The sequence below is a fragment of the Papio anubis genome, chromosome 10 (genome assembly GCF_008728515.1).
Source record: "Papio anubis isolate 15944 chromosome 10, Panubis1.0, whole genome shotgun sequence".
NCBI lineage: Eukaryota > Metazoa > Chordata > Mammalia > Primates > Cercopithecidae > Papio > Papio anubis.
The window spans coordinates 35497631-35522674 of NC_044985.1; the positions used below are offsets into that span (position 1 = coordinate 35497631).

General features: G+C 38.3%; 1 protein-coding gene across 30 annotated transcripts in view; it reads right to left on the reverse strand.

Annotated features, from left to right (window-relative positions):
* Positions 1-25044, reverse strand: part of NEB (nebulin) — a 222186-nt gene that overhangs the window by 153626 nt on the left and 43516 nt on the right. For all 30 annotated transcript variants that reach the window (XM_021923612.2, XM_021923611.2, XM_021923610.2 and 27 more), the window contains exons 28-46: positions 24735-24932; positions 22274-22381; positions 20334-20432; positions 19448-19552; positions 19251-19358; positions 17423-17734; positions 17113-17319; positions 14851-14955; positions 14031-14138; positions 11647-11958; positions 10304-10510; positions 8444-8548; positions 7044-7151; positions 5297-5608; positions 4540-4746; positions 3959-4063; positions 3698-3805; positions 2740-3051; positions 1325-1531 (exon numbers count right to left, since the gene is read on the reverse strand). In XM_021923612.2, the coding sequence (XP_021779304.2) occupies positions 1325-1531; positions 2740-3051; positions 3698-3805; positions 3959-4063; positions 4540-4746; positions 5297-5608; positions 7044-7151; positions 8444-8548; positions 10304-10510; positions 11647-11958; positions 14031-14138; positions 14851-14955; positions 17113-17319; positions 17423-17734; positions 19251-19358; positions 19448-19552; positions 20334-20432; positions 22274-22381; positions 24735-24932 (3333 nt within the window). The remainder of the gene's footprint in view (positions 1-1324; positions 1532-2739; positions 3052-3697; positions 3806-3958; positions 4064-4539; positions 4747-5296; positions 5609-7043; positions 7152-8443; positions 8549-10303; positions 10511-11646; positions 11959-14030; positions 14139-14850; positions 14956-17112; positions 17320-17422; positions 17735-19250; positions 19359-19447; positions 19553-20333; positions 20433-22273; positions 22382-24734; positions 24933-25044) is intronic.

Sequence of the window (25044 nt, forward strand, 5' to 3'; positions counted from 1 at the left end):
GCACTATACAATAGAACTTTCTGCAATGATGGAAATGTTCTGCATAATCCAATATGGTAGAACTCGATTGAGTACTTGAAATGTAGCTAATGTGAATGAGAAACTGAATTATTAATATGATTTATACAAACATAAATCAACACATGTGGCTAGTAGTAATAGTATTGGGCAGTGAAATGTTAGTGGAAAGAGCAGTGCCTAGTTATCAGAATCCCTGTTCTAGTCCAGACCCCGCTGTTGACCTGCTGTGTACCCTTATGGGAGGTGCTTTGCTTCTCTGGGCTGTTCTTTTCTCAATTCTGCAGTGGGAGGATTCAACTTGATGATCATCAAGATGTCTCTCAGTGCTGGTGCATGTTAGTTCTATGATTCTCCTCTTGGCATCATTATCCTGAAATGTTAATCACTAACACTGAAAAAAATAGATATCCTCATAGTTTAGATTCTAAATCTTAAAAGAGGCACAGAAATTTGTGCCATGTCTTTGAGGCAGGTCCCTTTCAAGGAGATTGATCTCTACAAATCATTCACTTCTCTGAAGACTCCAGGCGGTTTACTCTCTGGCTTAGCATAATCCAGTTCTATCTTTCTAGCACAACTAGGGCCATTATTTTCTGCAACTGTTTCATGTTTAGATCCAAATCATCTTTTTCTCTGTTATGTTAATCAAAGGCATTTCTCATTTTGATCCACCAGTGCTGCTGCAGTTATTTTATTATTTTTAACTTCAAAAACAGATGTTCAAAGTTGATTGTACTTGTTGGTTTTGATCTCTTATTGCAAATCAATGTAAAAATGGAGAAAGGCTTTTCTAAAAGCTGGAATAATTCATGACCCAAGGGAACACTGATGTAGAACAATTGCCCTCAAGATTGCCCAGAGAACATTCTGGTTTGAAATGCTGCTATAGCCATATAATCTTGGAATTTTCTTTGATCCCATCAAAACAGAAAGGAAACTGGGCTTTGGGGGGTGGTTTGCAACACCAGCTGCCGTCAGGAAATCGGCTGATTCAGTGTCATGAATGTCTATTAAACCTCACCTTAGACAAACAGGACTCATTTTCAAGAGGTGCAATAAAAGAAAAAGTCCCTATTTATTTGGTTATGTCAATAAGATAGGATGGTTCATTGAAGATTTGAGACTACTAGTTAGAAATAATTCCTATCTTTTTTTTTTTTTTAACCACAAGACTCTTTTTCTAGGTAAAATAACCTCAAGTGTGATGCCCTATAACTGTATCAGCAAAGCCTGTGGATTACATGTAAGTTATACCTGGATTTTCTCTGATGCATATGAGACACTGCATTATTAAAAGACTTACTTCGTTCATAATTTTTGCATTATTCTGGGCCAAAACCATGTTCATCGAGTCCATCAATGTGGAATACTTCAAAGTGTCTGGGTGCTGGCGGTACTTCTTTTCACTAATAATCTCCATGGCTTTCTTGTTTTTCTCCGCTTCCAGGGAGCCCAGAGGGAGCCATCCAATGCCCTTCATGAAGTCAGCATAGTCAGCCTTGTACTGATTCTGCAAAAGAGGAAAACAAATTATGAGAAGAAACGGAAACTTCCCAAGAATTCCAAGTGCGTGTTTAATATTCTGTAACTTCCACTTCATTTGTAACTTTTCCACTTCAATATTTGCTAGAATATTGGTATTTAACCAATAGCATGATGAACTTCAACCATTTCTTCCCTAAAATTTTATCCTTTTTGTATTTCCTTGCATGATAAATTAAAAACTAAGCAGAAATGTCTTTGTGATTTGTTTTTCTCAATGCCTTCATAAAGAAAAAGTACTAAGAAATACCACATAGATTCATCTGCCAGGTGACTGTTATCTCCTTGAGAAAAGCAACTACGCTGACCTTTCTTACAAAAACTCCCAAGGCCCCTTGGTTAATAGATGACTATGGAAACCCCATTTTTCTCTTTCACTGTCTTTGATCACCCACCACCATTACAATTCCCTCAGGTATGCCAGAAACCTTCCCGGTACTTTGTGTAAATTTCATTTTTTGCTCCTCAGCTTTGACATTTCTCTCTACAACTGTACCATGGTTGCTTTCATTCAGGCACTTATTACCTCCCTGGCAATTAATGGCTCAGTCCTCACATTCCCAAAGATAAATGTAGGCTTGCTTTGGTAGGCTTGCTTTGGTCTGCTTTGGGTTTGTAACTTAATTCACCTCTCAACCATCAAATGGCCTCTTGAGCTAAATTCTTGGCTCTATTCCTTCTCAGTCTTTCTTACGTTTAGTCCAAAAGCTGTATCAGTCATCACCTTCTCAAAAAATTTCATTAGTAAGGTAGGCAATTGCAAAGTTAAAGTGGTAGAATGAAACCCGGTTGGGAGGGAGGGACTGGAGCTATCAGGTTATCTGATTTCTTACTTTCCCTTTCATTCCTCTATTAAAAGCCTATTATGCTTTTGACCATCTTTGCTAGATATATTTCTTTCAATACACTCTTTCTGAAATGAAGTGCCATTTGCTGTTGTGGAATTCAGCATCCAACAATGCTCACAGCAACAATAGTAGAAAACAAGACTTTAGTTTCTAGAATTGATCTCCTTTTGTTAAAAGACATGAATCCAATCTAAGGTAGCAAATGAAACACTATGTTGGGAAACTGCAGATGAATTTCTTTCAGGATTTTCAAAATGTCATGACTTATGGTCATTCATGGTTACTTATTATCCAGAGTAAGCGCTCTGCAAATGTGGCTTTCACATACATCACTCTGAATCTGCATCCTAGTTTTGGCCAATTCAAAGCTCATGGCATCAGGAAGCATGTTGTAGGTATGGATCAAGTTCCTGTAGTTGGCATTGGTGGCCACTTCCTGAGACTTCTTGGCAGCCACCACACTGAGCATGTCCACTGGGGTATGGAAGGAGGTCTTGGATTTCTCGTATCCCTTCTTGTACTCTCGGTCTGACTGCATCTTGGCCACCTGCATGAAGTGCACCAGCTTGGGGTCATCTTCCAGGCTCCGGAAGCCAATGTGTTTCCCTTTGGCTTGTTCATAGGCTTGCTTGTATTTGTACTGTGGAGAGAGAAGACATGATGGTGATGAAAATGGTAAAAGAAAGAGAACAAAGTACCATTCGCTAGGTGACATTAGCTTTGTCTTAGATGAAGGGTTTTAGAGCTACTCTAAAATTAGAAGGGAGGCACTCATGAGAGGCAGGGAGCAAACTCTTTTTACTTCGATTTTGTTTTTCCCAGACTTGAATCCATGGAAAGAAAATAATCTCAGAGTTAACTGAAGAGATGTGTAAATAAATTGGTTTAGAGAGATTTAGAAAGCAGATTTCCCCACTCAGCTGTCTGAGTGATAGAAAAGGCTGCAGGCATGATTTCTCATGGTGCATCTTTAAAGAGAGGGCCCGGCCATGGGCCTCCTGGTAAAATATGTAGATTGCATCTTTACATTTGCTTAGAATTGCACATGATTTGAATAGACTCTAAAGGCTACTTATTTTAACAAGACTCAGTCACTACTTATATTAACTAACGAACAGATGATTAGAGAGTGCTTGGATGAGGTGAAGGGAGGTGTCTTGTGTGTCACATGGGATGGCATTCCCACCAACCCTGAATGGAGCTGACCACAGCTCCTACATATACACAAGCTTGGCGCATTTGTTCTTACTTGCCCAGCCCCAAAAAGGCCCAGTGGAAGTGCTTACATCACTGGCAATGTCTCTAGAGGCTCTTGCAGCCTTTATTGCAATGGCATCAGGTCTCAGGTCATATCCTTTCTTCTTTTCTTCTTCCCAGCCAGCTTTGTACAGTTTCTAAACAAGAAAATAGAAAAACAACAGCATCTTGTTATCGGGGTTAGAATAGACGTCCTGACTACAAAGTGGTTGGCATGTAAAAAAAGGCAGACGTAAGTATCAGTTCCCTTTAACCTTCTTCCTAGCTTTTGCTGTTGTTAATCTACTCACATCACTCATGGTGATTTGATTTACTCTGGAGAGTAAAATATCTGGTGTGTCAGGCATGACATGAATGGTGGTCTTGTCCTTGTTCCATTTTTCAGTATAGAGCCTCTGCAACGAGAAAGTCAGGTGCATGATTTTACAGCGGGACAAGTTTGACCCAATGCTACCAACAGGAAGAGATTTGCATCTACACGGTAGAAGAGGTTAACTGTTGATATTAGAAAATGGATGAAATAACAAAAAGATGGGCCAAGTAAACTAAATACACAATGAGAAAAAAAATTGTTGAATAAGGCAATCCTCCACCACCAAAGCACCAAATACCATCTTGCCCCCACCGCACAACCATGTGGAGTTTTGTGGTTCTGTCACATTTTTAACATGCTGTTGAGCGATGACCTGAGGGAGTCACTATGAAAGAGAATGCGCTAAACATGATGCAAGCAATAGAGTCCCCTCCCACCAACGCCATCAAGACGATCAGAAAGATAGAAACACTGAAGGAGATGATGGGGGCAGTGCCAGGCTCAACGGCATGAATACCATGAGGGTTCCCTGGGCAAGGGTGGCAGGTGAGTCCTTACCTTGTCCATGTTCAGTTTGTTACTCTTGTTAAGTGCCTGTTCCATTGTGTCCATGGCGTACGTGAATTTCAACTTCTCGGGGTGCTGGCGATACTTCTTCTCACTCAGAATCTCTCCTGCTTTCTTTGCCTTCTCCACCTCTAGGGACTCTATGGGGACCCAGCCGATCCCTTTCATCCAATTGGTGAAGTCAGATTTGTACAGATTCTTTACAATGAAAAAAACAATCATTTCAGAAACAGTCAGGGCTTGGGTTTCTTTGGCTACATGATTTACTTACAATCAAAAAGTAAAAGGGAAGCTGGGAGGGGAAGAATAATCTGCTTTTTACTCCCTGCAGTCTTTCAGAAGAAATTAATTATAAAAGTAATTGCATTCATAGTGGTTTTGAACAGGAAATCCTGACCCAGCAATTCCTTTAAAAAGTTAACTTTCTTCAGAAAAAGAAATGAAAAATTAACAGAATTTTGCACTGGAAGGAAAATTATATAACACACTTATTTAAGCCTCCTAATTTTTCATAGACAATATCGTATGTTTGGCTCTAACACCAACATTTTAAATATATGCGTATGCATATATATAAAATTAACAACAAAGCTACCTATAGTTTAAATGAGTGAAATCCTAAAACTCCAAGTTCTAGAGGGAATCCTTAATTACAGTGAGTGCAGCCAGGTGTGGGATGGAGTAAGTGGTGCCTATTTTTCCCTCCCACCCATTAGAAATGGATAACAACTTGGTAACCAGTACATACATCGCTCTGAATCTGCATGGCATTCCTGGAGTGCTCCACATTCAAGGCATCGGGCAGGAGAGTGTAATGGTGGTATGGCTGTCTGTAGTTGGCGTTGGTGGCAACCTCCTGAGATTTCTTTGCAGCTGTCACACTGACCATATCCAGAGGTGTGTGGTACTTGGTCTTGCTGGCTTCATAGCCCTTTTTGTACTCACGATCAGACTGCATTTTGGCCACATTCATATAGTGAACCAGTTTAGGATCATCCTGAAGACTGCGAAATCCAACTTGCTTGCCTTTGGCTTTCTCGTAGGCCTCCTTATATTTGCACTATTTGAAAACAAAGGGCAGACAGAAGTTGGATAGAAGTCTGATATAAACTGAATTTATACAACAAATAAAGCAAAAGCCAACTTCAGTCTGAATCTAGGTAACATCGAAGTTTTTTTTTTTTTTTTGTATTTTAAAATAAACAATTAGCAAAATATTTTTAATGGCTCATCTTGAGACCTGCCCTGGAGATCATTAAGAATGGAATAATGGAATAGTTTCTATTTATACTCTTCATAAGTAGATTACTTGAATAACTCAAAAACTCAAATGTTCCTGGGAAGTTTGCTTATTAAGCATTTGATGTACACTTTTTTTTTTTTCTTTTTTGAGACAGGGTCTTGCTCTGTCCCCCAGGCCAGAGTGCAATAGTGCAATGATGACTCACTGCAGCCTCTGGGGTCCTCCCTCCTCAGCCTCCCAAAGTGCTAGCATTAGACATGTGAGCCACCATGTCTGGTCAATGTATTCTTTTTATTATATTTCCAGTATTAATTTGTATTATCTTAAAAAGTATTTGCATAATTATGAGTAAATTTCAGCCCTAATACAAATTAGTGTATTAATCTTGAAATTAATGCATTTTTACTCTATCAAGGCATTATGTCAATTCATATATGAATATAACTTAATTTGTAAAAAAAAAAAATTAACTAAAATCTTGTTATGTAATTAACTAAAACTAATTAACTAAAATCCTGTTATGTAATCCATGGAAATAGAAATACGAAAGACCAGAAAGAATTAGCAAAATATTTTTTCTGTTTTTCCATGTTTCTATTTCCATGGGGTTTTTTCCTTCATGGAAATTATAAAATTAAAACACTGAATTCGTTTAAAATACTTGGAGACTTTTCTAATTTAGTGATATTTTAGTACATCATGACTTTTTTCAAGACAAAATCCAAATAAAAAGTGGCTTTTAAGTTCCTAACAATGATACTAATGAAAGTTTCAAATACTTCACAGTTTTTAAAAAAGAATTTTCTTCTTTGTAACAACTTTATTAAGCTTTTAAATATGTGAAAAATATTTTAAGTGAGGCAATATAAACAATGTAATTGGCAATTAGGATTTTAGGAAGTATTTTTATATTATAATTTCTTTACTTGCTTCTTTATGTAGTTGATACAGTCTTATACATCACATACAGATTTTATTTTTCTTTTTTAGAGATGGGATCTCACTCTGTCACCCAGGCTGGAGTGCAGCGGCACAGTCACAGCTCACCGCAGCCTCAAACTCCTGGGTTAAAGAGATCCTCCCATCTCAGCCTCTGAAATAGCTGGGACTACAGGTACACACCACCACACCTGGCTAATTTTTTTTTTTTATTTCTGTAGAGACAGGGTCTTGCTATGTTGCCCAGGCTGGTCTTGAACTCCTGAAGTCTTTTAAACAGACAGGAAGTTTCCTACTTTTAAATTAGACTTACATCACTAGCAATATTCCTTGAACTTTTTGCAGCAACAATTGGGATGGCATCTGGTCTCAAATCATAGCCCTTGGCAATGGTTTTCTTCCAATCTGCTTTATAATGAGCCTTCAAAAAAGTAGAGGTTATTTTATTATTTGACATCATTAAAAGAGGAATGAAACAGAATGCCAAAATGTTTCTTATAAAACATGTCATAATAGATCCCTTTCTATTAAGACAATCTATGAAGTTAGGACTATTAGTTTGTCTTTTATGTATATATTTGATTTGATTTAAAAGGATCAGTAAACTGTATACACAGTATAATCTCAACTGATCAAAAAATGTATATGCTTGTATAACAAAGCAACAGAAAGGTAATGCTTTGACTGTTGGATAACAGAAGATTTTCATTTATTTTTCATAATTTTCTATATTTTCCAACTTTTCTATAATATAAAACACTTTTGGAAAAAAGTTTCTTGTAATGAAGCATTTCAAGCTTATAGAAAGATATGAATACTAAAACTAAAAATCCAGATGTAGTACAACTCAGCTTTAATTGATCTTAATGCTTAAATATTACTTAGAAAATGCTTAAATATTACTTGTAAAAATTTTTTACAACAAAAAAATTTTGTCACTTTTGACATTAAATTGATACTTTCTATAATAGTTGTTTATCTTAAAGCATTTTTCTCAGGTCTCTTACTGTATTATGAAGCCTAATAAACTAGAAATGATCACGCTTTAGAGTGCATTATGCACTTTAAATGAACCAAAAGCACAGGAATGTATAGTTGGATATGAAACAGAGCCTAAAAACATTGGAAAGAATGACTAAGCCATCTTTTAAGAAATTAACAATTTATCCAAGTTTTATTATGTTTTAAAATTAGGATTTTTTTTAAAAAAAAAAAAAAGGAAACAATTCATAATAGTGGATTTAAACATTACCACCAATTAGATGTCTAGACTACTCAAGAGAGAGGTTAGTTACATACAAAAAAAGAGTTTGTGAAGAAAACGAAACTGTTTTGGATGTTTTAATAAATAATTAAAATAAAAGTTGTAGAAAGCAATGTTTTCCGTACTGCAGACTAGGCACTCTTGTGTTTTCCAATCTTGTCTATCTCATGGCCTTTTTTTTTTTTTTTTTTTTTTTTTTTTAATAGGACACAACTTACTTGACTGACTTTACAACCCACTAACAAGTCACAGCCCATAGTTTGGAAAAGTCTGTATTAAGCAAAATTTTATTGTGGCCCCGTAGGCTCATGTTGTATGGTTAAGGGTTTAATGTGGAGGCTCAGGGTCCACACTGAGTTGCGCCTCCTACAATTCTCAGGGCAAGAGTTGCAAAGAACCAGAAAGGAGAGGCCCACATAGGCAATATTAGCACCAGGCCAAATACTCACGTCACTCATGTTGAGGGCGTTGACTTTGGCTTGAATAAACTGAGGCAATTCAGGGTCAATAGTGTACTTGTGCTTCAGTTTCTCTCCCTCCACCTTGTAGTTCAACTAAAAGCAAAGGAGACAGCATGCACATATCATTAGCTGACATAATGTAAATTTCATCAAGCACAGACTCCTTTGAAAAGGAAGGCTATCATTTGTGTTTTCCATTTATGAGACAAACGCCTACTCTGTCATGAGGGAGGGGCCCTGGTAGATGCATTTATGTTCGCATTCTACCACTATTTATTGGACAGCACTATTGGTCAGGCAGGGTGGTAAGTTCTGTGTTAAAAGAGGTAAGGAAGGCAGATCTGTCCTGTTGGAGATTATTGTCCAATACAAAGGACAGACATAAAACATGTAAACTACAAACTATCACTAGAATTTGTGATGTGTTATCAACGGAATAACTGTAGCAAAGAAACAAGAATGGTCAGTAAAGCCACTCTGCAGAGGTAACATTTACGCTCAAACTTGGAGAGAGGGGCAGAGGAAGAGCATTCGGGACCCGAGGCTGGAAATGTGCCCGGGTAGACATGGGGGTGGGGCAGTATTAGACAGAAAGTGCAGAAGGGTCCACAGAGACGGGGGTCTTTTGTCAAGTTGATGAGTTTAGATTTCACTTCACATTCAAGAAATTCCTAAGAGGTTTTACACATAAGAGGGACATGCTTTGATTCGTGTTTTAAGACAGGCTCTCGTGGCTGTTTGAGACCATAGGCAGGGGAGTCCAGATAACAGGTTATTGCAGTTGTCCACATGAGCCACACAGAAGCTGGAAGTAGGGTTGGTGGCATTTGGGAGCAGGCTGGCTGAGAGATATTTAGGAAGCTGACTCAGCAGAGGTACTGGATGTGGGAGTTCACACAGGGAGGTGTTAACGGTGACTGCCAAGTTTCCAGCTTGAGTAACGAGGTAGATGTTGATAGCATTTATTGTGATGGGGAAGACTTTATATAGTGAGTGTACAGTTTGCCTAGCTAACTGGAAAAACACCATGAGAAGCAACATCTCGCTCAGTACAAAAGAAATCAAAATAATTGACACCATTTATTACCCCTAAGATAGAATTAACCCTTAGACATCTGTGATAATGTGGGGGCAGGAGCTAAAATCCATAGATCTTCAAATCGAAGGCAAGCAAAGCATTTCCCCACCTTCCAAAGTCTGGGGCTGAAATACAAAATGTCTTTCTTGGCTTTTTACTTACCCCTCTCTTTCTGGTGGAGGCATTTTAACAGAACTCTAAAATTAACAAGTCATGTGAGGCCCTGAGCATTATAATTAGCTTCTGACAGAAAGAATAAGAGTCCATATAGACGTGGTCTCAGAATGAGATCCCAGACGACTGCAAATAAACTGCTTATCTCCTCCCCAGAGGCCTCATTCTAAGATTGCCTCTCAGAACATGCAGCTATTATGCGAGGGGATTAGGACATTATGCCTCTTCCCTCTGTGACTAGGTAGAAATACTGCAACCCAGAGCAATAAATAACTTGCTTTACAATTCATACAGAGCCACAGATAGTAATAGTAATAATGTCGTTTCATATGTATAATGCGTATCTGCTTATGAATAGCACAGGCTCTCTACGTTTGGAAAACAAAGCAAATTTGGAATAGTCTCGCATGTTCATCTCCCTATTTTTCCCATGTTCAAGATCCCAGTTGCTTCAAAAGGCAGCCCTTTCTCTCATACCTATGAAAGCAGTTTATTTGCTAACATAGATGCATCCTCACGCATTGAATTAAGAAGGATGGAGGAGCGGCTCAGATACGTGTGGTTATTTACGGGCAAATACTTTTGAAAGCACTCACATCACTTAGCTGCTTTGTGTTATGCTGAGCCAACACCATGCCCATGGAATCAGGCAAACTTGTGAACTTGATGGTATCTGGGTGCTGTCGATACTTCTTCTCATTTAATGCATCGCCTGCTTTCTTGACCTTCTCCACCTCCAGGGAACCAATAGGGATCCATCCGATGCCCTTGAAGAAGCTGTTATACTCGTCTTTATACACATTCTGTAAAAGGGTAAGCTCATATGAGAAGATACCCTGGAGAATATTCAAGGGATGTTTCTGGGATCTGCAACTCTATCCAAGGGAAATGAATAGCAACTCTTCAGCATGCTCATGTCTGACTGTCTGTCACAGAGCTTATCTGGAGTGTGGTAATAAGAAGAAGCTGTTCTGTTGTTAGAGTGCATTATACAACACAGAAGGGAATCTAGGTCACGTATTTTCGTGGGTACTGCTAAAAAAATTTTTTTTGTCACTTTTGACAATAAATTGGTACTTTCTATAATGTTTATCTTAAAGCATTTTTTCAAGTTTCTTACTGTACTATGAAGCCTAATAAAACAGAGAGAAATGATCATGCTTTAGAGTGCATTATGCAACACAGAGGGGAATCCAGGTCACTATGGGTGCTGCTAAAAAATATTTTGTCACTTTTGACAATAAATTGGGTTTTCCTTTTGATTCCACTGAAGACTTCAAAACTAAATTATATCCATACTGTCCACCTAGGCTATGCTTGAGCTCATCTGGGGATCAATATTTTCATTGAGTGCCAATAAATGTACAGCACTTCTTCCCTTTACAGAGGGCAATTCTAACAGAAATCTGGCTCCTGCAGCAGGAGATGCTGTGAATGTTAAACACCTTTCCGTGCAACTCTCCATGAATCATGTTGCAAGCACAAAGTATTCCTGGTTCATTTTAGATGACTCATTACAGAGATTTACATGGATGACATTGTGACCTTGAGTTAATAAAGGGGAAAAAAAAAGCACTTTCCCAGATTCAGGAAGGATAGAAAATTCTTCTGTTTTGCATTTTATATCTATCACCATTGCGGCCAATCCATCAGGAATACCTATCTCCTCTTGCTGAGAATCAAAGTGGCTCGCAGAATTAGTGGAATATAGTTTTATCTTTCATCCATAAGTTAAAGACAACATCAACGATTATGATATGAGCACAGAAAGCAGGCAAAAACAGCTTGTCTACCATGCCTTTGGCAGTCTTTCAGTAATGGTTGTTTATTCTAAAGTGCATTTTTCAAATAGCTTACTGTAGTAAGAAGTCTAATAAAAGCGAGAAGTGATCATCCTTTAAGTGCAAACATCTCTGGGTCTGTTGTTGCACATACTTACATCACTCTGAATTTGATTGACATTCCTTGTATGCTCAAGACTCAGGGCGTCAGGTAGGTATGTATAATGATGCAATGGCTGTTTGTAGTTTACATTGGTAGCGACATCCTGGGCCATCTTTGCAGCTGTGATGCTAACCATGTCCCCAGGGGTATGGTAGCTGGTTTTGGTGTTCTCATAGTTCTTCTTGTATTCACGATCGGACTGCATCTTTGCCACATTCATATAGTGGACCAGCTTGGGATCATCCTGGAGGCTTCTGAAACCCACATGCTTTCCCTTTGCCTTCTCATAAGCTTCCTTGTATTTATACTGTGGAGGCAGAATGGGGTTAGCAAAGCCCTAGGCATTGATAGCATTCGTGCTGCAATTACATTCACATATAAAGACACTCAGAACTTTGTGACTTTCTCAAGAGCGCATAAAAAATGCAAACCACAACCTCCTCCAAAAGGTTCAGTGAAAACATATATTGGAGTTACAAGTGAGTGTCACGATAAATTCAAGATCAGTTTATTTTCTTTACTATGACTCCTACAGATGGATTTGCATGTGAAACTTTATTTTAAACAAACTGAATTTTCACACTTAATACGAACATGACACATTCTAAATATAAGACCAGTATCTCTTGGTTTCATAGGTTTCAATTTAATATGTTATTTACATCACAAATATGAGTACCAGCTGGGCCTTCACTGACTCCGTTTATCAGCAGCTGCTTCCCAAGCTCACTGCTGAAACAGTTGCAAATGAATTAAGGAGCCACAGTAAGGGCAGGACCTGCTGTGGGGTTTTCCCATCAATAAAAACCTAATGGAAAAAGTTCTGCTGTCCAAAGTCTCTCACTGCTGGAATCAGCAATGGAATATAGGCTGAGCAATCTTGTAACAGGTCAGAACCTCAATTGTTATGCAAGAGAATTCAAACCCACTTAAACCCTGCAGACTTTCAGCTCCTGCAGTTTAAGCCTTAATTGATAAACAAGAGTTTAACAGGCAAAAGGATTGTCAAGTAATTTCTAGGCATGTGAAAAATTACTGTGCAAATGCTTAAAAAAAAAAAAAAGGAACAAAGTTATAAAGTTATGCTGTAGACTTTCACTTTCTACTTAAACTAGAAATGTATTTCATAGTGATGTGCATTGTGTGCAGATCTTTGAGGAAGATGTTTTCAGTACCATTCTGATAAGGAAAGCGGTAGAGTTTTTACACCCCTAACACCTATGTGGTCTGTACATCTGGTTGGTTTCTTTCTTCTCTTTTCTCAAACCAAGATTTTAGTCCCTGGGATAGCATGTAATAGTGAACTCTGCAGGGCATGCATGCTTTCTAAAAATTTTTCTTTTTCTTTTTTTTTTTTTGAGACGGAGTCTCACTCTGTTGCCCAGGCTGGAGTGCAGTGGTGTGATCTCGGCTCACTGCAAGTTCCACCTCCCAGGTTCATGCCATTCTCGGGCCTCAGCCTCCCAAGTAGCTGGGACTACAGGTGCCCGCCACCATTCAATCTCCTGACCTCGTGATCCATCCTCCTCGGCCTCCCAAAGTGCTGGGACTGCAGGTGTGAGCCACCGCACCTGGCCAAAATTTTGTTTTTCAAAGATGGAAAGGAGTAGAAGTGTTACAGGAAATGGGCATCAATTTACATGAATTGAAATTATATCCTAAAAAAGTGGACTTTTCCCCCTTTGGTTTATAAAAATCTGTACATTTTATATAACATCTTTTCAATTTTTTAATACAATTATAATGCAGGCAGTCATTTGAATGTAATGTGGTAATGTCAGTCAGGGTGTTCCCACTGAAAATAAATGTGGGCTGTCAGGGAAATGTGTCAGTGAAGGCAATTTGGGCTGTGAATCAAAGGAGAAAGCCACTGTCAGATTTATGACAGCTCTACCAAGTGGAGTCAACTGAAAAGAACCACAAAAGTGTTTCTAAAAGCGGCAGGTTTTCCAAACAATATTTTGAGAATTTAAATGCCATTAATTTAACATATTTCTTTCAATGAGGTATCAATTTAAACAAGCATTTGATTACTTTTTTTTTTGAGACGGAGTCTCGCTCTGTTGCCCAGGCTGGAGTGCAGTGGCACAATCTAGGCTCACTGCAAGCTCCGCCTCCCAGGTTCACGCCATTCTCCTGCCTCAGCCTCCCGAGTAGCTGGGACTACAGGCGCCCGCCACTACACCTGGCTAATTTTTTGTATTTTCGGTAGAGACGGGGTTTCACCGTGTTAGCCAGGATGGTCTTGATCTCCTGACCTCATGATCTGCCTGCCTCGGCCTCCCAAAGTGCTGGGATTACAGGCGTGAGCCACTACGCCCAGCCTGATTACTTTTTAAAAAGGCAAACACCTAAATTTCAACTAAAATTTGTACTCACATCACTGGCAATGTTTCTCGATGCCTTGGCTGCAGTGATGGGAATAGCATCACCCAGCACATTGTTGCCCTTGGCTATTAAGTCGTGCCAATCCCGTTTATAACAGACCTGGACAGAAAACCAAACAGGATGTCAGCATCTGTGTATTCATCAGCTTAAGTGATTCGTGATTCCTCAACTGCTGGGATTGTTTTGTTCTTTTCCAGACAGAAGTTGAAGGAATTCCCCATAGCACATACTGCTTTAGGACATCACACTGGCAAAGTGTCACACTGTGTGTAGCATGAGATCATTGGACTCTGCACTAATTATTCACCTACATTTGGTTTGGACACATATTGAAGAGAGGAATATTGAAAGACTGGATCCAGAGAAAAATAAATAAAGTTCTGGAAGCCATGATATGTGAGGACCAACTAGAGACAATGAAGTTGTTCATTCTCATGAAAGGAAGGTCAAGAGAAGACCTGGTGGTCAGCTTTAGAAATTTTAGGGTTGTTTTTTAAAAAAGGATCTCATTTATTCTTATGTTTCTGGAGAATAACCACCTCCCCTACATGCAAAAGTAGGAACACTAAGTAGAAGTTTTAGAGGAATAGATGGTGAGCCCCTCATAAAGAAGAATGTTATGTCTTTTAAAGTTGTCCTACACTTGAAAAGGCCAACTGAAGAGGTAAAGAACCATCCTTATGGGATATGTTCCAATAGGGGATTTGTGAGAAATGGGCCTGAATAAATTGTCAAGGCACCATCCTACTCCTAAAGTCTATGATTTTATTGTTAGGTCTGAATTTCACATCCCAGCAAAGACCTTACTTACGTCACTTATATTGTAAGCATTGCACTTGGCCTGGAGAAACTGAGGAAGATCAGGACTCATTGTGTATTTATGTTTCACATCTTCTCCTTTAGCTTTGTATAAGATCTGCAATAAAATGCATTTCACATAGTGCAAAAAGGAAAATCTATTAATTGCTTGCTTTAGAGTAATTTTTAGCACAATTACCCACAATTTTCTAGTGTTAAAAATCAAAGGCATTTTTCTATTTTTTTAAATAAAACAAGCATCTGTTATCTTTAATACCAACAAGTCTTGTGTGTTAAAATAGAAAGAGAAAAAATCCTTAAGAAAATAGAAATTGTTCACTGCCCGAGATGAATGGAAGGTAAATTCAACCATGAAACCCTAGCAAGAATAATAGAATTCACCAAAGCCAAATCAATTTATTCTTTGCCTGTGAGTTAGTAGCTCTTCCATTTTTGTTAGTTTCTGTTTTTTTATCCCTAGAGAGAAAACAGTAGTTAGAATAAATCTTTTACTTCTGCTAAAAACTTTCCAAATTATAATTGTGTCAATAAAAGCATACAATAATTTCCTCATAATGTAGAAGTGCTTACACATGAATCTAGCATACTCAAAATGCTCACTATTTCATATTTGCTCTATGTTGTTACTTTGAAGAATTATATACACTTTTGACTGAAAGATGTTGAAGTATGTCATGCAGAAATCTTACTGCATCCTCCTCCTGGTATTAGAAATACATTACTTAGTTCCTAAAACTAAAATAGAGCCAGAATCACAAGTAGATTTTCAATCTCATAATTCTCATTTATCATATATATCCTTACTTCCCAGGCATGACTATGTGGAATATGACATGTAAACTGGTATGCATGTACCCAAGATAAACTCTGACATGGCTAATAGCTAAATTAATCCCCAAATACTAAATAATTTCTTCTAGGACTCAAAGTTACCTCTAAGTCCTCATTGTCTTTAAGAACAATATCTAAGCAATCAGATTCATGAATTCGACCTTCTACACAGCTCCTTCTCTGCCACTGCTACTCTCTTAGCTTCAGTCCAATTAAACCTTCCTTGGATTTCGGTGACAGCCTTCTAATTCATCTTCTCACCTCCAGTCTCTCCTCTTTCCAAAGTCTCCACACTTGGGGCCAGCATTATCTTTTAAAACACAGGCCTGATAATGTGGCTCCATGGATTAGACATATTCAACATCTCTTCTTACCTACCCCCTAATATCCAGACTCTAAAAATTAGCATATGAGTCCCTTACTAATCAGGTTACAATCCTGAACCTTTTGCTTTTACACTTTTTCATTCCTTTCCTACTGCTGTTATATTGTTCATTCTTTTTCTACTGCTGTTATGTTGTTCCTTTTGCCAGCAATGCTCGCTTCTCTCACTTGCCCGGGAAACGCTGGTAGGTAGTTACCTGTGTACAAGGCACCTCCCTTGTACTTAACATTTTCCTCTCCTGCAGCATTTGTCTCTCTTGAGGACAATGCTCTGTTTGTAGTCATGTCTTTGTCTTATGCTCTTACCCTACATTCTTGTGAATTTCTATATCCCACGAATCCTCATCTATTTCATCTTTATGCCATCAGCAGGTAATACAATGCCTGGTACATGGTAGATGTTCAAAAAGTATTCATTAAATAAACAAGTGAATGCTTTTGATCTTCTGTATACCAAACTTTCCTTTAGAAACTTTGACTTTAGCCAGAGCATAGACGCTGCTCATGAACAGGCAGGCAAACGATATTTGCCTCAATCAGACGTAAGTTAAAAACTCTCTGTGATAATTGTGTATGCTGAATTCTTAGGAGCGAAAACATATATTTATATCTATTACTTCTCTGTATTAATGTTTTATATATGAAAAGAAAATAAGAGAAACTTAATATGTAATTGAATACAACAAAACTGCCAAAATAAAGTGTCTGGGATTTAAGCTTAAATTCTGTGTATGTATGTGTGTGCATGTGTATGTGTGTAGTCTAGAATAGAATTTTTTCACTGTCATTTATTCAATAAAAAAAATTTCAAAGATGGTTAAAAAGGAAATTTTTTTTAAAAAGGAAGATAAAAGGCAAGAGAAGAAAATGTTAGTGCCCAAACTACACATAACTGTAATTTTAAACAATTTAAATAAACAAAATAATAAATTTAAAATGGAAAGATATTGGCCCAGAAAAAGAAAAATATTGGGCTGCTGTTTACTTTTCTAAAAATCTTGCTCCATATCCTCTGTCCTCTCTATTTTGTTGTACTCACATCACTGACTTGCTTCGTGTTCTGCTTTGCCTGGACCATAACTGGGGAGTCCACAATGCTGGTAAATTTGAGGGTGTCTGGATGTTGCCTGTACTTCTTTTCATTCAGAGCGTCACCGGCCTTTTTAACTTTTTCGACGTCGAGACTACCGATAGGAATCCAGCCAATGCCTTTCATCCAGTTGTTGTAGTCTTCCTTGTAGACGTTCTACAGCAATGGAGAAAAGAGGAGTGAGGGCCTAGGCCAGGGTGCTTTTCATGGCAGGCTCTGAACTTAACAGGGGGTTTCTTGAGGAGTAAACGACTCTTACATCACTCTGTATCTGCATCATGTTCTTAGACAGCTCCAGGTCCATGGCGTCAGGCAAGTAGGTGTAATGATGGAGAGAATGCTTATAGTTGACATTGCTGACCACATCCTGAGCTTTCTTAGCTGCCACGACATTGAACATATCATGGGGCGTGTTGTATTTGGTCTTTGTCTTCTCATAGTCTTTTTTATACTCCCGATCTGATTGTATCTTGGCCACGTTCATATAATGAACCAGTTTAGGGTCATCTTGAAGACTTTGGAAGCCGACCATTTTCCCTTTAGCTTTTTCATAGTCTTTTTTGTATTGAACCTATTGTAAACAAAGGTGAGCATAATTTAAAATGTAGTTTGGAGGGTTTTACTAAACAATGAAGCCATAATTTGAAGTAATTGAGCTTCCCAAAACTTCCTGTACATCAATAACCAAACAACAATTCACTTGTATATGCTCTGAAATGTAGTCTGCTTAAAACAAAAATGTTAAGTATTAGGGAACCCATTTGATTGTCTGTAGCTGTTTCTGCCTATCCAAGTGAGGTTGAAATGGGGGGGCATTGCCATAATTTGTATCAGTGACAAAATAAATCTTTATATTCTTCCTTCGCATTTAGACATTGGTAGAGAAAATAAAAAGATAAATAGGTTACAATCTCTACCAATTATATTGTGCTACTAGAGTGCAAGTAGCTATTTGATTAGTTTTAGAATTTTTAGTAGTGGTAGGATGATTAATATTAATAACAGTGGAATGTAATAAGTCCTTGGATATTCAAAGGGAAACCCAGAGCCAGGAGGGGGTAAACACTAACTGGCTCTGGATAACAAAGTAGGGGGGGACTGAGCTTCCTCGGAGACATGTGGAGGGCACTGTGGGACACTGAGAAGCAGAGCCATGAGGGAAGGTTTGTGGTATGTTGGGGCAGGGGTGGCGGGAGGAAAGCACCCACAGAGAAAGGGGGTCAGTAAGAAATTCTGGGTGGGACAGGGGCATTTCAGGACAAGGACATTTGTTATTCAATCATCACATATTTACACTGGAGCGATGTAAACCTAATTTCAAACAATCAGTAAAGTGGTGTTTGGGACTCTGGGAAGTCAAAAGGAAGGGGCTGTGTTTCATTTCTGGGTCATACAGAGCAGCAAGAAGAGACCCACAGGAGGAGGGCGCAGATGAGCTCAAGCCAGCCAGGAGGCAGAGGTAAGCAGAGAAACGAAAACCTCGGAGACTCCACAGGAATCATGGAGAGGGGAATTCCATTTCCTATAGAATAACAGATGGGGGCTTGAGCCAATTTTCTTTAAATCTCAAAGAGCAAAGTGACTTCAGTTCACATCTTGGTTAAAGATAAATAGGATAAGAAATAAAATTCTTAACTGTAATAGAACCCAAAGACTGGCTATTAGAGGTGGTGAAATTGAGGCCTGTCTATAGAAGTAGTGAAGGAAAACGGGAGAGGAAAGGGAAAGAAGGAAATCATATAAATTAATAAAGTTTTGAGATAAAATTTTACCATCAGGGGGCTATTATGACTTACATGGTAAGTCACTTCTGGATCTCCACAAGAGAAGTCATGTGAGTGAGTGTAGAAATACAGATGAGAATTTTAAGTGAGGAGGCTTGATGAGAACTGAGCAGTAGGTTATACAAATCCTTTCCCCCCAGAAATTTTAAATCTATTTAGGGAACTTTATTTCCTGAATAGTTTTCAATCAGATTTTCTTCCCATTGGGGACCACATGCATGGAGACTTTGGGGTCATTGTCAGACCCCAAGCCCACCCACTCACATTTTCTAGTTGCCTATGTGTAACCACAGCTGGACTTACGTCACTCGCTGCCTGCCTGGCAGCTTTGGCAGCTCTGATGGGAATCGCATCAGTTCTCAGGTCATATCCCTTCTTGCTCAAGTCTTTCAAGTCTGCTTTGTACATATTCTGAAAGAAAAATGTCATTTAAGTACAACTTAGAGACCATGTTAGTAAAGTCTGGACACACACATCAGCCCGTGAGTCTACCCACACACCTCACTGATATTGTAGGCATTAACTTTAGCCTGGATGAACTGAGGCAGGTCTGCTGGTAGGTTGTATTTGTGAATAATTTCCTCTCCTTTGGCTTTGTAAGCGATCTGAAAGAGATAAAAATGCATAAACAAACAAATAAATAAAGTAGAGAGAAAAGTTTCATGGCATCGGCAAATAATTTCCTAATGGATCATATTTCACAGAGGCGGTTTTAGGAAGGACACTCTTTGTGCATTTGCATATTTATGTGCAAATATCTGTAGGCATTCAAGGTCACGCATGCAGTTGCTTAGGACCCTGTCTCAGTGCTTATTAAGTTTTACAAAGATCCCTCGGAACTTGCAGTAGGAACCTCTGGGCCTAGTTAGGGGCACTTGGTGGTAACTAGTCCCAAGGAGGTGACTTGATGAAAATGGTAAACTGCAAACACTTTCCTGAGCTCAGCAAAGTGTAATAGGGTAGAATACACCAACCGCCTATATTATATTTTGTGGGCAGTTAGAGGGACTTGGGGTGATTTTGATTATGTATAAGTTTTGTTTTAGTGCTGGCTTAAAATATAACTGCTCCCCATTTGATATACTCATTCTTTCTGGTCTTTCCTAGAAATAGGCTTGTAGTTTTTGTTGTCATTAAGAGAAGTCCCTCTTACCTTTTCCTTAGAAAGCAATGTCAAATGGCTAAAAGGACAGTCAATACAATACATGTCACTGTAAATACATGAATTAGGCATGCTTTCTTAATGAACAGCTGGGGAATTGTACAGATGCTTGTGTAATTGGGTATCCATATTGTATAATAACTAGAGGTGATCAGTACATTTGAAATACAAATGTATTTGTATTAGTTAACATCTATTAACATATAGATAGGATTAACACTTACATCACTCCTCTGGGCCTGATTAATTTTAGACTGTACTGTAATTGGAGCATCTTCAATCGAGGTAAACTTGAGCGTGTCTGGATGTTGGCGATATTTTTTCTGTTCGGCAAATCAAAAACAGAAAAACAACTTTGTTTTTCACTGAAGGTTAATATGTCAAAATCCTTGAAATTTATTTTGAAGTGACAAGGAAGATTTCTTCCATGATTTTAAAATGTAAAAATACTAGATTCTTGATTGGCTTGATGAATGCCATACAAAAGTCAGTATTTTAAAAAATCCATTTAATTGTGGATGGTTTGGGACAGCACAGACACCACATACTGCTCTCAGGAACCAGACTCCTTTCTTAATTTCTTGCCTATGACATGAAAGAAGATACCCTCAGCTAAGCAGAATCCAGAAACACTACAGAGTTTTCTAAAGGTTTGACAGAAAAGCAAGCAAGGAGATTTGGAGTGTCTTTGCATGACACAAACAAGTTCTCTTTTTCCCTGTTATTCCATCAGCAAATGGCATCAAGAAGCTGTCTGGTTGAAGGAGGAGGAATTGAGGAACTAGGCCAACAGCTAGGAATTATTATTAAGAGAGACAGGACTTTTGCTCTGCAAGCCTTAATGTGGTTAGTACATAAGTTATCACCAAAGCGCTAAAGGGACACTGCAGAGGAGACCCTGGGGAGGTGTGCCCACTGGGAGCTGACAACTTCTGGCTATCTTATTCCTGTATTTGTCTCTATTTTCCCAGTCCTCTTCCTTTGTGCATATTGTACATCCCAGTTAGTATCATCACTCTTTCAGCTTCAGACTTCTAAAAACCACTACCTAGAACTTTCTTCTGGAAGATCTTTGAGCAGACAAAATGGTTTTCATTGAAAACAAAATACTGAACAAAACGTAAAACTTGAGTGTGGAAGACAACCCTCATGCCACACCTCTGTCCTTTGTGTAGTCTGCCCTCCTTGCGGATGTACTCACCTGACAGCAGCGAGTCTTCAACTGTCACGGAGAAGGGACACATAACCTTGCTGCCTTATGAGCCTCAAGATCATCACTATTTTTTCTTACACTGAATTTATATTTTACTTCAAAGCCAACCAGAATATGGCATAGGGAATAATTCTCCAAAGACAAGTTCTATAATGGCTGCATTATTCATAATCACAAAAAAATAGAAACCATCCACATATCCCCCAACAGGTGAAACAATAATAACAATGTGGTACGTATTATGCTGGGGCAAAAGTAACTGTGGTTCTTGCCATTACTTTTAATGTCAAAACTGCAATTACTTTTGTACCAACCTAATAAATCCACACAAAAGATTACTACTCAATAATTTTAAAAAACCAAATTATAAGCAGAAACATGGATGAATCACAGAAACATTACATGAAGTGAAAGAAGCCAGATACAAAAGAAATTTCTAGAAAAGATAAAACTTTAGAGATAGAATGCAAATCAGTGGTTGCCTGGGGCTGAAGATGAGAGCTGCAGTTTTGGGGGGGAAACTTTCTGGGGTGCTAGCAGCATTTTAAAATTCAATTGCAGTGATGACTACACAATTATATGAATTTATTAAAACCTGTCAAGATGTACACTTAACATGAGGGACTTTTATCGTATGCAAGTTATACCTTAATAAAATTGTTAAAAATATTTCTATAATGAATGGTTAACATAAATGGTTAACATAAACGGTTAACAAGTTATACCTTAATAAAATTGTTAAACATATTTCCATAATGAATGGTTAACATAAATGATTTTGGTAATATAAAGGTTTGTGCTGGTCTACCCAGGTAATTCATGCACTTGGTAAGCTCTTTTCCTCAGCAACAGTGACTGAGAATGAAGCAATGAAGGAGCACTGCCCATGGTTTAGAGAACTTTAACACAACACAGTCACCACTCTCCCTCTGACACACCCAGTGGCTTTACCTCATTGAGGATGTCTGAAGCTCGCTTGGCCTTTTCCATTTCTAAGGACCCAAAAGGCACCCAGCCACAACCTTTCATCCAGCTATTGTAGTCAGCTTTGTATTCAACCTAAAACACCAAGAGAAAGGTTACATTTCTTTGCTGTGTCAACATCATTATGCAAAATCATCAATGTTTTACCCAAAACAATGTTTTTGAGATTTCTGACCAGCTTCCTTACTCCAGACATTAAGGTTATTTTATATATTTCTTTGGTGAGATATAGTAACAGCTCTTAGATTTTTGCTTTCCTTCTAACTGGTGTATGTTCCATTTCATCCTTATTTCCAACTTAATGGAAGCATGTGGTACTCTAATTCCAACCTGGAAAATGCTCAAGTCAAATTTGCACTTCAAAGAAGTGAAATTGTCAGTTAACCAAATGTGAGACGTTTGTTCACTGGAACTTTAAGTATTATGTTTCTATCAAATTAAAATAGAAGGCCGCATTGAAGGTGGATTATTTGCTCATTTTCTAATTTCCTAATTATATAAGACTTAATAGAATTATTTGTACTGAGTGTTTGCCCACATGGCCCTTCATGTGTACTGGTCAACTTTGGAGTGTTTCTACACTGGCTAACAAAACACTTTAAAATAGTTGTACTCGTTAATTTGCATAAGAGAGCGGTTATTATTTGGAATTGGTCCTAGTCGAGGCACAGTTACTTGATGCTATTAAAATAATGAGCAACTCTTGTTGTCTGAGCATAGGTGGTACCAAAAATTTACATTTTAGATACAAAATTCAAACTGTTGTTTTTACTCTGGGCCTTTTAAGTAGAATGGAAAATCAAGAAAGCATTTAGTTCCTGCCTTTCAGAGGCTTACGATCTATTTGGGATGAAAAAACATAACAAAATCGAACTAATAACAAGCAGAATAACAATGCATAATATAGAATTCTTAGTGGTAGGAATGTAAAATTTTGCAGCCGCTGTAGAAAACAGTATGGTGGTTCCTCTACTAATAAAAAATAGAGCTACCATGTGATTCAACTATTCAACTTCTGGGTTTATACCCAAGAGAATTGAAAGCAGGATCTCAAAGAGATATTCACACGCCCATATTCATAGCAGCATTATTCAAAATAGCTTTAAGGTGGAAGCAACCCAAATGTCTACCAACAGATGAATGGGCGAATAAAACATGGCATATCCATACAATAGAATATTATTCACCCTTAAAAAGGAAGGAAATTCTGATACATGCTACAACATGGATGAACCTTGAGGACATTTTGCTAAGTGAAATAAGACAATCACACAGAGACAAATACTGTATGACTTCACATATATGAGGTATCTAGGGTTAGTCAAACTTAGAAACAAAGCATAGATAGGTGGTTGCCACAAGCTAGGGGAAGAAGGAAAATGGGAGTTGCTGTTAATGAATACAGAATTTCAGTTTGGGAGATGAAAAGGCTCTGGAGATTGGTTGTACAGCAATGTTAATACACTTAACACCACTGAACTGTATACTTGAAAACTGCAAAGGTGGTAAATTTATGTTAGTGCATTTTATCACATTTAAAAAAATAGAATTGTTAGGATGAAGTATTCAGTTGCAGAGTTTGGACAAATTAATTTGCTTAAAGAAGCTCTGATCTGCAGGAAAAACCATTATTATAAATATTTATGTTAAATGATATATTTCTTTTCAGATAGAAATCTATGTAAAGATCATTGATAATGATGAATGTGATGATTATGATAATAGTGATGATAGATACTGAATGTTTATTGAGAACTCACCAGGGCCTGGCACCATGCTAAGTATTTTGCATGCATTTACATCCTCCAAACAATGTTTTTGATTTATTTCCATTTTACAGAAGAGGACTCTAGACTTAGCAAGGTTGATAACTTTCCTCGAGGGAAACAGTGATGGGGTGCATGCCAGATCAGTTCTTCCTAACATTGAAAGGCATGCTCTTATAGAACCACAAGGGTCGTCTGCTTCCATACATACGACAATGCAGACACCTCTGAGAAGTGCAAAAACCTCACTCAACTTTGAAGCCCATTTCAGTTTCTGTCTTTTTATTTTTTTATTTTTTATTTTTTATTATTTTTTTTTTTTGAGACGGAGTCTCGCTCTATCGCCCAGGCTGGAGTGCAGTGGCCAGATCTCAGCTCACTGCAAGCTCCGCCTCCCGGGTTTACGCCATTCTCCTGCCTCAGCCTCCGGAGTAGCTGGGACTACAGGCGCCTGCCACCTTGCCCGGCTAGTTTTTTTTTTTTTTTGTATTTTTTTAGTAGAGACGGGGTTTCACCGTGTTAGCCAGGATGGTCTCGATCTCCTGACCTTGTGATCCGCCCGTCTCGGCCTCCCAAAGTGCTGGGATTACAGGCTTGAGCCACCGCGCCCGGCCAGTTTCTGTCTTTTTAAAAGAAGGGCTACAGAAACCCTGGTTACTCACATCGCTCTGTAGTGCATATGCCTTCTTGGCAAGGTCCACGTTGATGCTATCGGGCGGGTAGCTGTAACTGTGTAAGATGTGCTTATAATCAACGTCGCTGGCAATTGCCTGAGATTTCTTAGCTTGAGTGACTTGGAGCATATCAAGAGGTGCCGTGTAGATAGTTTTTGACTTTTCATAATCTTTTCGATATTCGCGCTGTGAATAGGAAATTATCATTTATTATCACAAATCCTCAATGGATTTCCGGAAAAGACAGAGATCTTCCATAAACAATAAATACAAGTTAGAGAAAGAGTCAAACATCTGA